This window comes from Carassius carassius, chromosome 40, assembly GCF_963082965.1.
Source record: "Carassius carassius chromosome 40, fCarCar2.1, whole genome shotgun sequence".
Classification (NCBI taxonomy): domain Eukaryota; kingdom Metazoa; phylum Chordata; class Actinopteri; order Cypriniformes; family Cyprinidae; genus Carassius; species Carassius carassius.
In genome coordinates this window covers 14,405,283-14,422,615 of record NC_081794.1, presented here as the reverse complement: position 1 = coordinate 14,422,615, position 17,333 = coordinate 14,405,283, and the positions used below count along the sequence as shown (strand labels likewise).

The window sequence follows — 17,333 nt, the reverse complement described above, 5'->3', positions numbered from 1 at the left end:
CATGTCCTGTTATCAGAAACGCTGGTAATATAATTAATGATTTTTTTCAGTCACAGTTATGACAACAATATCACCACAAGATGGAGACATGGTGTCAAATTACGGAAAGGGAAAGTCAGTTATAATACTTTTTTTAATGTTACACTTTTCCATTAATTTTGTTTTTTATATGCACATAGGATCAAATTATTCTCATGATTTCTTTGAAAATATAAAAATCAGTTTGACCCCAGTTTGTAAGCTCAAAATGAAAAAGCAGAATAGAAATTTATGGCAACATCTTGGAATATATAGCTTCCTGTTACACAGTCTTAGCTTTACACATCAACCACATATCTTCTTGGTAGTCTAGTGTGGTTTTCTGGGACATTGCGCTGAATATTTGAACTACGCTCTTCCCAGTGTAGGAAAAAACTGCTTTCTATATGCTGATGTGATCTAGCCCATTGACAAATTGTGCTGAGTTCAAGGCTGAGCCGACTGACCTCATTTTAAACTGTGACATCTGCAGGCGGGGTTGTGTGGCTGGCAGCAGGGGACTGCAGCTGGATTCACAGTGTAGTCGGCCGATGATACCTTATCTGTGGCGATGTCCCATAGCAGAGCCTCCCTCTCTCTCTCCACTTGCTTCAGTACAGATCTATACACTTCACTCTCAGGGTTCAGAGGGGTCTGCTCTGCCTCGTCCAGTGAGAGGTCAAATATCAGAGGGGGGTTGTGATACTGCTGCTGTCCACTTCCTCCACCGCATGTCACTGATCCACCTGAGAGAACACATCAGAACCATTACACCAACCCAAAAAAAGCAGTCAATGAACTTTGGACTAAAAGTTCAAAGTGAGTTATTATTTTATGGTTTAACTTGAGTAATTTAAACAGTTAAAAAAAAAAGATTTATTAATTCATTATTTTGCTGTAACATTACTTTTTAAATTTGTTTAAAATGTCTTATTTCTTTTTCAATTTATAGAAAATTGTTTTAATTTATTTCTTCACTGATACATTTTTAAACATGAATGTAAAAGTTAAAAATGTATTTTTATTTCTCAATTTAAAGAAAAAAAATTAATTTATTATTTAGTGTTACATTTAACTAAATTTAAAAAAAATGTAAATAAGTAATTTAAAATGTTTGATAATTTTTGATAAATGTAATTTATAATTATATGTGGTATTTTGTATTTTATTCCTGTTAAAAACCAATAAACATTTAGTTTACTTTTTAGTTTATGATTTTACAGTTAGAGTTAACTGCATGAATCCAAACATACATTTAAACTAATTAAATCAACAGTTTAAAATAATAAACAAAATAAATAGATTCAAATAAGTATGTATTTGTATTTACAGTTTTATTCTTAAATTAATACATTGATTCTTTCATTTTATTTTAAACTGAAAATTAAATCCTCAATAAACTAAGTCTATTTATTTGTCAATTAAATATATATATATATATATATATATATGATTGTTTAATTTGTAGTTTTAAGTGGAAGTCCTTCATTAACAGTAACCTGTGATGTAAAATGCCTTGTGATGTCTCAGCCTGACGCTTTGAAGGTCGCCAAACTGTCCCGCAGCACCGCTGTTTGGATGCATGAGACTCTGATGACAGGAAGAAGAATTAACCAAAAGCCAGTCAAAGCAAACTTCACAAATGTTTGTTTTGCTCTGTAAAAGTGGTGTGTCATCTAAACACACTGTACCTTATGGCCTGTGTCAGAGTCGTTGAGCAGAATGTCAGTTATATCAATGCCGTCATAGCGTCGATCTGATGGAGGTTTTACACCAGCCAGGGAGAGAATAGTTGGAAAGATATCCAGACCACTAAGGAGTCAAAGCCAGTCGTCATACAGTGAAAACCAAACAATCATGTTACACAGTGTTCATTATTTTCCAGCACCTTAGCAGGGCGCTGCTGGTGCTGTTGGGTTTGATCTTCTTAGGCCATGTGACCACTGTGGGAACTCTATGACCTCCTTCCCATGTGGTTCTCTTGGCTGAGCCGCCACCTGCTCCGAAAAATGAAAAAAGACTATTACATGATAATTCAATTAATGGGTTTGTTATCTAAAACAACCGAAGAGAAGCCACAAGTAAGCATGAAATCTGCATCCACAGAAAAACCTGGATGTTCATTCATTTAACATCTTCTATTCATGGCAGATTAAAGGTGTTTTTTCTAAAAACAGAAAAAAAGACATTTATTTTCATTACCTCTGCTCGTCTGCCATTTTCCAACAAAAGGCCCAACATGCCCAGCAAACTGGCACTTCTGCTCCCATGGGCCATTGTCACCTTATAAATTGATGCATTGTATCACTATCAAGGAATGTTTTTCAACTCAACTGAGCCTTTAGAGTGAAATATGTTTAAAATAACTCACCAGTGAACCATATCAATGTGTTTTCCAGCTGCTCAGAGCTGACCGCCTGCATGATTGTCCCCACCAAAGAGTCCATGTCACTGAGGCTGGCCGTGTAAGGGTCTTGTGTCGTAACGTTTAGGAAGGCGTTATGGAACAGTGGGACATGCATGTGAGCAAGAGCCACATACAGTAGGAACGGCTGCTTCTTCGAAATGCTACACAGACACATTAACACAACACATTTTATACAATACAATATACAAATTGTACAGTGACAGAAGGATAGGTTTGTTATTGAGAGGCAAAGTGTAAAAGTACCATCAGAAGATATTACAGATTTTTCAAACACCACCATTCAAATGTTGGAGGATTTGTTTTTGTTTATGTTTGAAAGAAGTCTCTTTTCCTCACCAAAGCTGCATTTATTTGAGGAGACATTAAGTAAAAACAGAACAATTGTGAAATATTACTACAGTTTTCTATTGTGTCATCTTTTAAAATGTAATTTATTCCTGTGATGGCAAAGCTGTATTTTCAGCATCATTACACCAGTCTTCAGTGTCACATGAGCCTTCAGAAATCATAACCATAATTATCATGATATGACCCTTTGATGAAAAGAAGGTTAAAAAGCATTTATATTAATAATAAATGTTTTGTTAAACTGTTATAATTAACATGATTGTCGCTTTTGATTTTCTAAAAGTTTAATGCATCATTGTTGAATCAAATTATTATTATTTATTTTTTTAAGTATTGTAAAAAGTAAAAAGAGGGGGCGGGGTCAGCAGAAATCATTAACTTTTAAAGGAAAATGCTACAAAATGGCGTGTTCAGAAAAGAGCTGTTTTTGACAGGGTACAAAGGTGTTTTTTTCATTACCATTGAGAAATTTGAACCAAACTATGTTACAGACTTGCAAACTTGTGAAAAATGAGCATCCGATGACCCCTTTAAGAAACTAAACACAGTTTGTAGAGAGATGCGCAGACGCAGGTAAACAACTGTCATGCCTCTTTCTCTCTAAATAATTAATTCAAATAAATGCTGTAATTCATTCAAATAAATGTGATCTTACCACACCATTTCATCTCTGAGTCCAATTTGAAGCAGAAAGAATATCACTAAGGATGCAGTAACTGACAAAATAACCATAATTTTTGCCCTTCCGGTCAAACATCAATAACAGCTTGTTGTCAATGTGGGGAAATGACTATGGTATAAGCGGGATAATGCACAGCTAGCTGTGCCTTAAATGATTTAAATGCACTAATGCGCTTTACATTTGGGTGGTTCTTGGCCTCCACATCATGCATTAAAATTGTTTACTGCATAGCTAAACAAGGCATTATCCCTTACCTATATAATATACAAAACAATAAATATTATTATTATATATGATTTAATTGTTACTAGCCCTAACATGAAAATAGTTTACTAAATTTTAATGTCAATATATTATCTATTGATTCAAACAGATTTATGTGAGGACTGCAGTGGTACTGGCTTTGACACGGTCACAGGTCTCTGTACAAATACACAGCTGGAAAAAGAAATTGATGAGACTTGGTTGCACATGCAGCCCAACAGATGATGATGTATTCTTAGACTGTGTCAGAGGTCAACACCACAATTTTGCCTGCCCAGTAAACTTGTTTACAGACTAGAGACCTTATTGACTGATCAAAGTCCCGTGTGTGTCGCAAAATTGTTTTTATAATCCACTTTTAATCAATAATGTTTTGGCTTCACACTTAATACCTATAACCTGTTATAGATGATTTGAATTTACATATATTTGACCAGGAAGTTCAAGTGGTTTATTAACCTTTAATAACATTAATAATAATATTAATAATACAGAATTTTTGGGGAGAAAAGAATATGTGCAACAGAAAGTAAGTTATTAGACATCCAAGCACAATTTAATGGAAGGCAGGCTATTTTGGAGTTTTATATCGGTATCGGTATCGAAATCAGAATATAGGTATAAAATCATATATAGAAGTGGTGAACAAACCTGGCTGTGAATATCTGATTGACTGCCGCTGTGGCATATCTGTCTTTAAGGCTCCATGTGTCCAAAGGTTGTTCAATTATTGTCTCGTTTTCAATCAGAGGCAATGCCACTTTAGAGTAGCAATCTTCATGCTTCCTGTTGAGAGAAGATTTTTCAACATATTTGAGATTTATACAAAATCTCAGGCTATATGGCATCTGATGTGCGTTTTGACCTATATAACCTGAATACTAACACAAACCTAGTAACATACTGACTGCGGAGACAGGGAGGACAGCTGGGAAGGTCGAGACCTGGTTTGTCAGTGCAGCCCATGTCGTTACTATAAGGAATACCGAAGTAATAGTCAAAACCTGTAGTGTTAACACAGAAAAGTGAGCATTTCCTCATGACATGGCTTCAAACAAATACATAATGTTAGACACTAATTACAATTTATATATAAAAATGAAAAAAAATTTTTTTAAATAAATTAAATACATTTTAATTAATAGATTTGTAATTCACTGATTTAAGTAACATTAGTTAACAATAAATGTTAACTAAAACAAAATATAAAATATAAAAAGCTTTGTAATTCACTGTTTTAAGTAACATTAGTTAACAATAAATGTTAACTAAAACAAAATATAAAAACTTTTTCTTTTTTGTTCATCAGGTTTAACTTGATGTACTAAAATAGCTGAAACTAAAACTGAAATAAAAATGAATAAAAATAAATGAATACAAATGAACAAAAAACATACAGACATTTTATAAAATAATAACTCAACAACAAAATTACAAAAAAATAAACTAAAATTAAAATGAACATAAAATCTACAAATTAAAACTAATAAAAAAAATTACTTACGTTTTTAATTATAATTTTACATTTTTTAATTATAAAACTAATTATAATTTAGTTACCTCTATGTACAGGATTGTAGAAACCGTTGTGTCCAAGGTGCCATTTTCCTGTTTTAAAATCAATAAAAGACAACTGGAATTCGAAATATTATTACATATAATAAGTTTAGCTTAGGAGGCTTATTAGTTGCCAATGCGACGATGCTTATTTGCTAATCAGGAGCTAAGCAAAGCACAGTGTCGAGTTCATTGCTCTCAGGATGTTAATCATGTTGTTCTCAGCATGTTTTTTGAGTTTCTGTGCTTACCGATAATGGCTGTGTAATAACCTGCTTCATGCAAGAGCTCAGCAAACGTTGTCTCATTGAGTGGCAGCCCTCCGACTGACCCCACAGCAAAATTATGAGTGACCCCATTGCGTAGCCCATGTCTGCCGGTCAGGAGGGCAGCACGTGACGGCGAGCATGTGGAGGCAGGAGAGTGGAAGTCTGTGAATCTGCAAATCACCAGACACAAGCACCAACAATTAGACCTAATAATGCACAAAACTGTGTCTGTAATGATAACTCTACCTTTTGCCCTTCAGCATTAATGAGTCCAACCAGGGTGTTGGTGTGGAGTTGTCAGGCCTGTTCACCCAGAGGTCACCCCATCCGATATCATCGGCTAGGATAATGATGAAATTGGGTCGTTCCTTTTCACTAGTTTTGTCTTCCTTTTTAATATGGCTTTTGATGTGATGAATCAGTCCAGAGTACAGAAGCAGTAAACACAATCCAAACTGTGCCATTTTCATGCTAAATCTAAAAAAGAAGACAAGATTTAAATGATGATTAATTTGACACATAATTACTAATACACTGATTGCTACTTTCAAGGGGAAAAACAACTATAAAAACAGCATGATTAATAAATCAGACAACCAGATATCTTCAATGGGGGTTATTATTATAGTTAACTAAAGTTAAAACTATTCAAACATTTTTGTTACTCGAAATAAAATAAACATTAATTGAAATTAAATATTTTAAAAAATATTATTTTATGTTTTTTATTTTCTCATAGTATTTGATTTCAGCTCATTTTCCTTTCATCTTGATGTACTAAAATAATAAACAAAATATAATACTATGTTAACTTCAATCAAACTAAACATGTTAATTTATCCCTCAAACATTCAAAAGCATTAAGTAAAATTAAAATGAAATGTAGAGAAATATGATTGTACATCATTAATATTTATTTTAACAACATGGCAATTTAATCATTAAGTAACTAATTACATTAATATGCTGTTATATGGATGATATTTCAGACATTTGATAGAATGTGTAATGGATCCTGCTTATCTTATCATCCACCAAGGATTTCTCATCTTGAAGACTGAAGATCCATGAATTACATTAGGCAGCATGTAATGTAGAATGTAATAATGATATGATCAGTAATAATCTGTCAAACTAACAGTACACTATAATCTCATAGGAAACAAACAATATCTAAGGTTGCAGTTTTTCATGGCATAAAGCTCTTTGGACATCTCTGAGGAGAGCTTTTCACTGTTGGGTTTGAGCATATCTTGATGACAGTTATATAACAAACTTTACCTAATGCACCAGTCCCTTTTAAACATTCAGTACAGTCTCTCGTGCAGCTCCAACTTTACTCTGTGGTGGGGAGAAGAGACAGCATGCTCCTTTGAGATTCCAGCTCAAGGGAAGTGGGGGGTTGCGGGTGTGACCTTTCATTCAACGCTGACTTTAAACCAATCCTCAACTTGCTCACCAGCTGTAACCTCCCACCACAGAGGAGCTCAGTGTTTGAGACAGTGGAAGCAGCACCACATGGACTACAGTACAGCAGTGGAGTAACAACATTCCTCTCCCTGACAGGAGAAGGTATTTATTTTTATAATTATTATTTTATTTTTTTTATCTCTGAATATTCAATGTTACAATTTATCAGTGGTAAAATGACTACTACTACTACTACTAAAGAAGTTAAACAATTCACATGGGTCAGTTAGTGCGCGCGTCACACGAATGAATGCAGGTCAGGAAGACACGTTTATATTTGTATAGAGTTACTGACCATACAAACGACCACGTGACAAGAACCTGAGAAAACACGTTCACGCTGGAATCACGATGGTGACTCACCTTACTTTTGATAACGTGCAGTGATTTAGAACAAAACAAACGTATTAAAACATATCAAAACTTAATGTTCATTTGACAACTGCGTCATACAACAGGTGTGATGCTCTGAGGAGTTAAAGCAGTAACGTTTTTGACTTCAGAATATGATAGGAATGGAGCTGTTCGAAAATAATGTTAGCCGTCGCTGTCCTAATATTGGGAAAGGAATTTAACAAACTTCAGATTCGATATGCATTTTAAACTATATTACGACTTATAATAATATTATGAGATTAATTACTCCTCACCTAAAGCCGAGCGATGATTTGAATCAATGAAAATATTCCAGTCGTTGTTTTGCGCATCAGTTTGTTGACACTCATGTCCCGCCTCCCCTTTCATGACGTAACATCCCTCTGGTAACGCCCCTTGCGCTATAGTTGTTAAATTGTTATACCTGTTTTTTAGGTATATCTATAAATTATACAGTCCCCCCCAGTAAAGTTTCATATATTCAGTTTATTTTTGTTTTTAGGTTTATTAATTTGGTTCTGTGCAGTTTTATTAGTTATTGTTATTTAAAAATATTTCCATTTGCCTTTATTTTTATTTCAGTTTTGGTTTTAGTCATTTCGGTACACATTAATTTCAGTTAGCTGTCTTAGTTGAGTCATTTATATTAACATATATTGTGATAATATGATAAATATGATCAATTTATTTCATCTTGACAACACTGGTCTCTAGCACACATCAGAAATTCAACTTAACAGAAACCTGTCCCAAAACCTGATTAAACGAATTTAATAGCTGATATTGCAATTGTTTGAATATAGTTGTTTATGAAATGATTAACCATGTACATCTGAGTACAAGTCTACTTTACAATTAAATGTCTCTTTACAAGTGGGAATGATCACGGTTGTGCCCCAATACAGTTTTTACTGACGGGATCTGAGTGGCTGTAAAAGTTAATTCACTTATTTACTCACTATAGCTTACCTTTATCTTTCCTTTTTTTGTCACATTCACAGGTCGCAGATCAAAATGGCACAGTGGATTTTCCTAATAAAAGGTTGCCTCGGCTCTAAAGTGTACTCTGAGGTCCCAGATGGTGGTTGGGGTTGGATTGTGGCTGTAGCCTTTTTCTTGGTGGAGGTGTTCACTTACGGGGTTATCAAAGGTTTACATTTTTACTGTTACTTTAAATTTAGAAATTAGTACCTCACTATTGGGATTGTGACAGGTAGGTAAAGCCTTGAACTATACACACACACTGTAAAAAATCCAACTCACAAAAAGTTAGACTAAAGATTATATTTTAGTTAACTGGACAATTAAATGCAAAAATGTTGGCATAACTAGTGAAAAGACATTGGTTCAACAATCGTTGGACCAACCTAGAATTAATTGTAAATTCAATTTGTAAATTCAAGTTAACAAGCATACAAGTTGGGTTGGAGGTTGGAGCATGCGCACTGTAACGACCATGAAATTGGCGCATGTGCAGTGAAGCGCACCAACACCGAACAGACAAAAGGAGCCTCACCCTAACTGTGCTGGATACGGTGAACAAGCTAAAGCCCCAAAAAGTCAGCGTATTCTTTTAACTTGCACTTATATTGCTCGTTTTGTAACATGTTTTGTGTTAACAATTTAAAATGTTAAACATAGAACATTTAAAGTACCGGTTGAATGAGATAGCACTTTGAAAGTTTTTTTTTTTTTTTTTTTCTGCCTACTCATTTACTTACTTTTTTTAAGAATGAGTATGGCTAAAGTTACCAATGTGTTGCTGCTGGTTTGAAATTAAACCTGGACCAAAATATTAAGCATGTAGTAGTTTTTTTTGACCTTGTGATGCTGTTTAAAAACACATTTTTAGTCAACTGAACGTACTTTATTAAGTCAAGTGAAAATAACATTAAAAGTTGAAATTACATAACAAAAGTTTTTTTAACTATAAAAACTCAATCAGCTGAACAAAAGATTTTAAGTTGGGAGACATGTGACCTTACTCAGTGAATTGAGTTAAATGAACTAATTCGTTTAAAAGTTGAGTAAACTCAAAAAAGCTGTGCAGCAGCTCAGCAAGGATGCATGAAAGGGATAGTTCACCCTCAAGGCAAGCCAGAGGAGACTGGTTTTCCTTTGCTGTAAACAAAACTTAGTTCTCGATCGCAAGACTAAGACTAAACATATTGTCACAGGAGATTTTGCTATGCCATTTACTGCCATTATAGAACTTGGACGAGCCAATATATAACTCTGATTGAATTAGTATTAAAAAAAAAAGTCATATACACCTTGGAAGGCTTGAGGGTGAGAAAATCATGGGGCAAATTTCATTTTTTGTTGAACCATACCTTTAAATTGTTGAAAGGTTACAGTAAATACATTTATAATGGTCCAAAAGATTTCTATTTCAAATAAATTATGTTCTTTTGATATTTTATTCTTCCAAGAATCTTGAAAAACATATTTATCAGGGTCTCCACAAAAACATTATCAGTGGTGTCAAAAGTATTGGCATTCATTACTCAAGTAGAAGTATAGATACTAGGGTTTAAAAAGACTTTTGTAGAAGTTGAAGTATCAACTCAAGGTTTTTACTCAAGTAAAAGTGTAAAAGTACTGGTTTAAAAACTACTTAAAGTATAAAAGTAAAAGTAATGTAAGGAAAAAAATGCCATTAAGAACAAAAGCTTAGGCCGTGCCACAGGGGCCTATTGTGCACTACCCCACCTCCTCAAAAAAACATTTTTCTAAAGGCCATAGGCCAGCCCATAATGACTATAATGTTATATTAAATGTTCATGTTGAAAAATTTGGGATGCACTAGGCTACCTGTTTCAGCCGCATATATGCCCATTGAAAATGAACGCCCTTTTAGTACAATGCAAAAACATTAAAGGACTAGATATGATGACTAGTTGACTATAAGTATTGTTATGATGCAAAAAGTCAAACTTCAGAGGCATGTCATCAATAACCTTTAATGGAATGTAAATGTACATCCAAGCTTAGCTGCAGGAGTCTGCGAGGGCAATGGACAAGAACATTGGTGCAGTCTTAGTAACAATTATTCTTGTATGGTTGTCTATTTACAATAAACATTATAGTGCTGTCAAAATGAATGATTAATCCAAGTGATTAATCAAAAACTAAAAATGAAAAATAACTCATAATCCTGATACCTTCTTGATTGATAGCTTCCTGTATTCACTACATATGTCTGCTATGTCGAGTGTATGTGTGGGGGGGGGGGGGGGGGGTTGTTGTAACGAGTTACAAAGTTGGTAAAGCCTACTTATCACAACATTGTCAATCGCGTCATCAATCTCAAACGATAATTTTTTAAAACGTCTCGCTACCGAACTACCTACAGTAGCTTAATTTGTGGAGGACGAAGAGAAAGCACCCATTTGGTAATTGAGCCAGTAATGAGAAATAATAACTTTTAAGTAGGGTCCAGTGCCTTTTCAATACTTTTAAAATGGTACCGGCCCCTAAACGGTGCCTGAACCGATACTTAAAAAAAAGAACCACAAAAAAAAAACTATGGATAACTTTAAAAATATTTAAAATAAATACATAGCTTTTACCTTGGATGCTCTCATTTCCCAAGTTGTGCTTCCCTTAATCTAAAGCTAATAAATGTATTTCACAATCTGGGTCATTATTTAATACAAAACCACACATAATGTTTCTACTGTATCTCTGTCAATCTCTCTGATATTTCGTTAAGATGAGTGCTGTCTGTCACTGTCTTTAATCAGTTCTGTGAATTACTGTATGCTCATTCTTTATAAAGTAGCAACAATGTCGTTTGTAAAGTACAATACAGTGCAAAAGTCTTAGGCACATTAGTATTTTCACCAGTCTGACGCCGGTTTCATTTGAAATTTAAGGGGACTGACTTTGAGGCTATCGGATACCGGTTCCATACACAACCCTACTTTTAAGAAATATATTTTTTGATAAACGAACCCAACACTGGCTATGCCCTGGCCGGAGTGTGATGTGATTTGTGTCATGTGCAGGTGCGATTGATCGCGTACAAACCAATAGGGTGTCGGAATGGTATATGTTTATACTTCTCATCCAACCACAATCAAATTCACTCCATCCGGTTGGCGCGATTTATCTGGATAGGTATTTTTTTTTTTTTTTGAATGACGACAAGCCGGAATGAAATACCAGTAACGAACCAGTAACTATTTTTAAAATGTAAGGAGTAGAAAGTACAGATACTTGCGTGTAAATGTAAGGAGTAGAAGTCGGCTGAAAAATAATTAATCAAGTAAAGTATAGATACCCAAAATTTCTACTTAAGTAATGTAACGAAGTATTTGTACTTCGTTACTTGACACCTCTGAACATTATGCAGCAAAGTCATGTTCAACATTGATAAGTTGTTTGAGCACCATATCGATCATATTTGAATGATTTCTGAAGGATCACAGTAAAGAGAGCAAGAACAGAAGAACGGGCTCTGCTCCGTCCCATAGTCATCAAACCAAAGATTTTTCCAGCAGGAACTGACCAGAAGATCACATGCTCTTTTCCTGAAGAACAAATGCAAGGCTCTGCTAGCTATAAAGATTCAGCTGTACAGTCTCTTGATGAGCTGAAAAAGGGGCTCAAATCTGGGAAGGAACAGAAAGAAGCGGAACCACTTCAGATCTCTCCAAAACAAGCCGTGTCAACCAAAAATAAGCTCCTGGATTTGACTGTACTAAAAGAAGGCAGTTTCTTATGTTATTCAGCCTTTGGCCTTTTTGCAACACTGGGCTTTTTCGCCCCACAGCTGTATTTGGTGGAGCTCAGTACAAGTTTGGGTACCGGGAGGGGCAAGGCTGCCTATATGCTGTCAACACTGGCCATTGCTGAGATCTTTGGACGTCTCTCCATTGGATGGGTCCTGAACTGGGGGCATATCAGAAAGATCTTCATACTTCTAGGATGTATCTCACTGATGTCCCTGGTGCTGGTGTTGTTTACTGTGGTTAATGGCTTCTGGGGGCTGGCAGTGTGCTGTGTGCTTTACGGCTTCTTACTTGGGAACATTGCATCCACGCACATCCCGATGTTGGCCGAGGATGATGTCGTAGGGATCCAGAGGATGCCTTTAGCTGTAGGCGTCTACATCTGTATTCAGAGCTTTGCAGGACTGGCTGGTCCACCATTAGGAGATAAGAAGAATTAAATGTTTTGCGCCACCATTCAAAGTTTTGGAGTTGGTGAAAAGCTTTTTTAATGTTCACAATTTTTTTATTCTAAATGAATTAATTTTCTACTGTAAAAAACTGCAGAAAAATGGAACACTTAATCATCACAGTGTAACATCAAGTCATTTAAACTTCAGGGGTATCAATCTGTACAATTAGGAAGCTTAAGTGTTTGAGAATCAGTTTCTCTTGCTTTGGTGCAAATGAAAGTGACAACAGGTGCACTGGAGAAGCAAAAACAAGACTACCCCAAAAAAGTGAATGGTTTTGCAGTTGGTGGCCACAGACAATTGCTCTCTCATTATCCTTCTTTCCTGACTGATTTGTCTTTAGTTTTGTGTTTTGTTAGTACCAACAACCCAATCAGGTTGCACAGATACTCCAGGATGGTACATCCATACATGCCATCACAAGGAAGCTTGGTGGGTCCCCCAGCAAAGTCTTGTGAGCATGGAAGAGATAACTTGGAGACAGGCCATTACATGAGGAGAGCTGGACAGAGCCATATAAAGGACTGGTATAGAGGGGTATGGAGGGCCCAGCCGCAGGAGGAACAGAAGAAGCACTGCCAGAGCCCTCCAAAATAGTCTCAATCAAGCTACTGGTGTACATGTTTCTGACTAAACTATCAGAAACAGACTCCATGAGGGTGGCATGAGGGCTGACGTCCTATAGTGTGACCTGTGCTCACATACCAGCACCATGTAGCTCGATTGACATTTGCCAGAATTGGCAGGTCTGCTATTGGTCCCTCGTTCTCTTCAGGGATCAGATCTGGTTCATGCGGAGTACATGTGAGAGATTGAAATGTGTCTGTAAATGCCTTGGAGAAAATTATGCTGCCTACAACATCATCTAGCATGATCTTTCTGGTTGTGGGTCAATGATAGTCTGGGAAGGAATGTCCTTGGAGAGTAGCACAGTACCCTTACTACTGTTAGGTCCAGGGATATGATCTTCAGAGCCACTGTCAGACCTTACGCTTGTGCAGTGGGCCCTGGGTTGCTCCTGGTGCATGTCAATACCTGGCCACACGTGACCAGAGTGTGTAGGCAGTTTCTGGATGACAAAGGTATTGATTCAATTGACTGGCCCTCACGTTCCCCACACCTGAATCAAATTGAGAACATTGTATTAGAGCATCCCAAGCTACAGAAGAGCACCAGGATAATGTCCAGGAGCTCACAGATGCCCTGATCCAGTTCTTTCAGGAGATGTATCCGGAAATCCTTTATCTCATCAGGAGCATGCCTAAATGTTGTCGGGAGTGCACACAGGCACGTGGAGGCTATTCACATTACTGACTTACATTATGAGATGCTTTGAGGAAATTCATGCAAGTTCAAAAAGCTTGTAATTTCATTTTTTTACTTTGATTTTAGGCAGGGCCATGCATGGGGGGTGGCCTGGTTGCTACCCCTTTGCCCTCATCGGCTGAGGTGCCCCTCTCGGCTCTCACCAATCCCCCCATCCAGAGGTGGAAAGAGTACAAAAATATTCTATTCAGGTAAAAGTACCATTACATTAATGAAATTTTACTTAAGTACAGGTAAAAGTACCAGTCTAAAAATCTACTCAAGTAAAAGTAAAAAGTAGCTCATTTAAACTTTACTCAGAGTAAAAATTACTTAGTTACATTTTAACAGTTGGAGGGAGTCAAAATGGGACAGGCCAAGGGTGTCAAACTCAGTTCCTGGAGGGCCACAGTCCTGCACAGTTTAGATTTAACCCTAATTATACACACCTGATCCAGCTAATCTAATCATTTAGGTTTATTTGAAAACTACATGATATGTGTGCTGGAGCAGGGTTAGAACTAAACTCTGCAGGGCTATGGCCCTCCAGGAACTGAGTATAGGTATATTAATCTCAAACTAGTTGTTTTTAATTAAAGGAATCAGTTATTTAGAATAATAAAACATTTGGGCTGTTACCAGGCAAATCAGTATCATCATTGGAAGTGGCATTTAGATGTATTACACTGTTTAGTGCAGGACAAGAATGCATTTAACCTGCAGTTACAAATGCATGAATAATGTTTTGATATACAAGACATAAAATGTTGAATACTCATTTGAAATGATAAGAAATTAATTATTTTAAAAAATCAAAAGATACTTTAAATGTGAAATTAAAATGGCCAGTATGTGTCAGCAAGTCACTGTTAATAAGTGAGTCATTGCGACTGAACCGAATCATTTAAACGGTTGATTCATTCAGGAACGAAACACTGTCACGTTGCTCAGAGACGCAAAACTGTGCTTTGGTGGCTGTGTTTGGAATTATTTTCTGTTGTAGAAATAGAGCTAAAAAGGCAATATGGTGTCTAAAACGCAAGTCTCTTAATTAACTTGTTTACTGAACTGTTATATATATGTATGTATATATTCATGATGATTTTTGGAGGAAACGATGGCATTCTTTGAGTGATTTTGATTTAATATATGAAATTATATAAATATGTGAATTTTCTGCCCCTATATCTTCAATTTTGTGATCATTCTAAATGCATTTTAGGAGACTGAATCACACAGTGAAAGAACGCACTATAAATGCGCGTGCACATCATTAAAACAAAAATAGCACACTCCTCACCACTGTCTTTTTGGCTAATTTGTGCAAAACCTTTTCATTTTAACCACCAATGCAACGATGCAATTATTTAGCTTACCTCTACATTCTTGCGCAGGGTTGATGTTTTGTCGAGATTTTATAAGCTGCTAGTTTGGTCTTCCTAGGCAAGTACAGCTTACACTGCATAATAGAGCATACATATGACCAGGGGTTCACTTCATTTCCTTCGAGTTCAACTGCAGAATATGACGGGGTTTCGTTTTCAGCGGTGTCTGCACCACTAACGCCTGTTTTGTCCGTCTGCATCTTTCTTGTGATTTTAGCGCAAGTTTGCCCTCCTGCTCATTATTTACTGACGTAGTTTCCAGGGAGCGATTTTTTTTCTTTTTTTTTTTACTCAGTAATTAATGTGTTTCAAAATGTAGCGAAGTACAATACTTCAAACAAAATATACTTAAGTAAAAGTAAAATTACAGATTAAAAAAATTACTTTAAAAAGTATTAGTACACAAAAAAGCTACTCAATTACAGTAACGCGAGTAAATGTAATTCGTTACTTTCCACCTCTGCATTTAACCCATCCGAAATGCACACACACAGAGCAGTGAACACACACACACACTGTGAGCACACACCCGGAGCAGTGGGCAGCCATTTATGCTGCGGCGCCCGGGGAGCAGTTGGGGGTTCAGTGCCTTGCTCAAGGGCACCTAAGTCGTGGTATTGAAGGTGGAGAGAGAACTGTACATGCACTCCCCCCACCCACAATTCCTGCCAGCCCGGGACTCGAACTCACAACCTTTCGATTGGGAGTCCGACTCTCTAACCATTAGGTCACGACTTCCCACGACTTCCACGACAGCCCTCAGTGGGTTGTTATTTGAGTTTCCATTGACCATTGTCACATCATTTTGTTCTCAACAAATTACACAGTTTTGATCAAATGCATGATTTAAGTGTTCCCTTTTAAATTTTTAAGCAGTGTTCTTAAAATTTAATTTATTCCTGTGATGGCAAAGCTGAATTTTTAGAAGCAAAAACTCCCTAAACAAGCAACTTACTGCATTTCCCTTTCAAATATTCTAGGTGTCCTTGTGGATGTTACGCAAAATTACAGGGCTGCATTCTACTCCTGTGCTGCTGGAATGGGACTAGGTGCCATCTTCCTTGGGTTCGTTCGTCCAGCTAAGACAGGTCAACTGTGCTCAAGGAGGGACAATGGACAGAATAACACCATAGTGGAGCAAGTGTCCAAAGACAAACTGGAGGAAATTCTAGAAGTGGATAATCAAGATATTAAGTCTTGACTTCCTTTCTGAATTTAGCATAACTTTAGGTACTATCAAACCTATAACTAAAATATAGCAACATTATGATTCATAATAATCACTCAATGGGTTCGTTCACCCAAAAATGAAAATTCAGTCATCATTGACGCACAAGAACCAATTAGGTCCTTTTCTCACTTTTCCCCAAGTGCTCTTGAGTTTACGTTTACCATATTTTAGGTGCTCTATGTATGTATGTTGATGTTAATATGTGAATAAAATGAAAGCCTTGTTGGTTTGGAAGTTGGAATGCCATGAGGTTGTGTAAATGTTGACAGAATTCATTTTTGGGTGAACTAACCCTTTAAGATGTACAAAGTTTCTACACCGAGATCATACAGGTGATGATCATAGTACACTATATTAGCAATAGCTGTCAAGACAACTATGATTAGACTTGAAAAACACAGTTATGGACATTTGTAATACTAAACATTAAGTATTTTGTTGATTAAAATCCTAGATGCAAAAGACACACACACACTGTGTAACAGGAAACCACATTTTCGTGGTTTTAGTGATTATAGGCAAGGGGTGATTACTAGGCACTGATGGGTAAAGCAATGACCAATAATAATGCTGAATTCAGCAACTAAGGTTAAACTATGTAAATGTTATAGAAAAGTGTTAGAAAGAGGTATTTGATACTTTATTTTTAAAAGGAACCTTGTTTATATACTTGCAAAAAAGCAATGGATTGAGCATATACAGCTCACCTCAGGTCAACTTTCAACTACAACATCTGTCTCTTTAATGGTACTAAAACCAGGTAAACAACTTTATTAATGCAAATAGTGTCTGTTTAGAGTATTGTTTAGTCTT

General features: G+C 36.2%; 2 protein-coding genes across 2 annotated transcripts; one reads left to right on the top strand and one right to left on the bottom strand.

Moving 5' to 3' along the window:
* Positions 1 to 480: 480 nt before the first annotated feature.
* Positions 481 to 7,788, bottom strand: LOC132122187 (arylsulfatase G-like). Its single transcript, XM_059532157.1, has 12 exons — positions 7,687 to 7,788; positions 5,813 to 6,043; positions 5,549 to 5,736; positions 5,301 to 5,348; positions 4,633 to 4,744; positions 4,392 to 4,526; positions 2,390 to 2,586; positions 2,221 to 2,301; positions 1,907 to 2,015; positions 1,710 to 1,830; positions 1,518 to 1,608; positions 481 to 764 (listed from the first exon to the last, which is right to left on the bottom strand). Exons 2-12 carry the CDS (start codon positions 6,034 to 6,036, stop codon positions 487 to 489), a joined length of 1,584 nt encoding a protein of 527 aa, XP_059388140.1. The 5' UTR covers positions 6,037 to 6,043; positions 7,687 to 7,788; the 3' UTR covers positions 481 to 486.
* Positions 6,943 to 17,326, top strand: LOC132121874 (monocarboxylate transporter 7-like). Its single transcript, XM_059531612.1, has 4 exons — positions 6,943 to 7,138; positions 8,413 to 8,561; positions 11,845 to 12,571; positions 16,268 to 17,326. Exons 2-4 carry the CDS (start codon positions 8,426 to 8,428, stop codon positions 16,488 to 16,490), a joined length of 1,086 nt encoding a protein of 361 aa, XP_059387595.1. The 5' UTR covers positions 6,943 to 7,138; positions 8,413 to 8,425; the 3' UTR covers positions 16,491 to 17,326.
* The last annotated feature ends 7 nt before the right edge of the window (positions 17,327 to 17,333 follow it).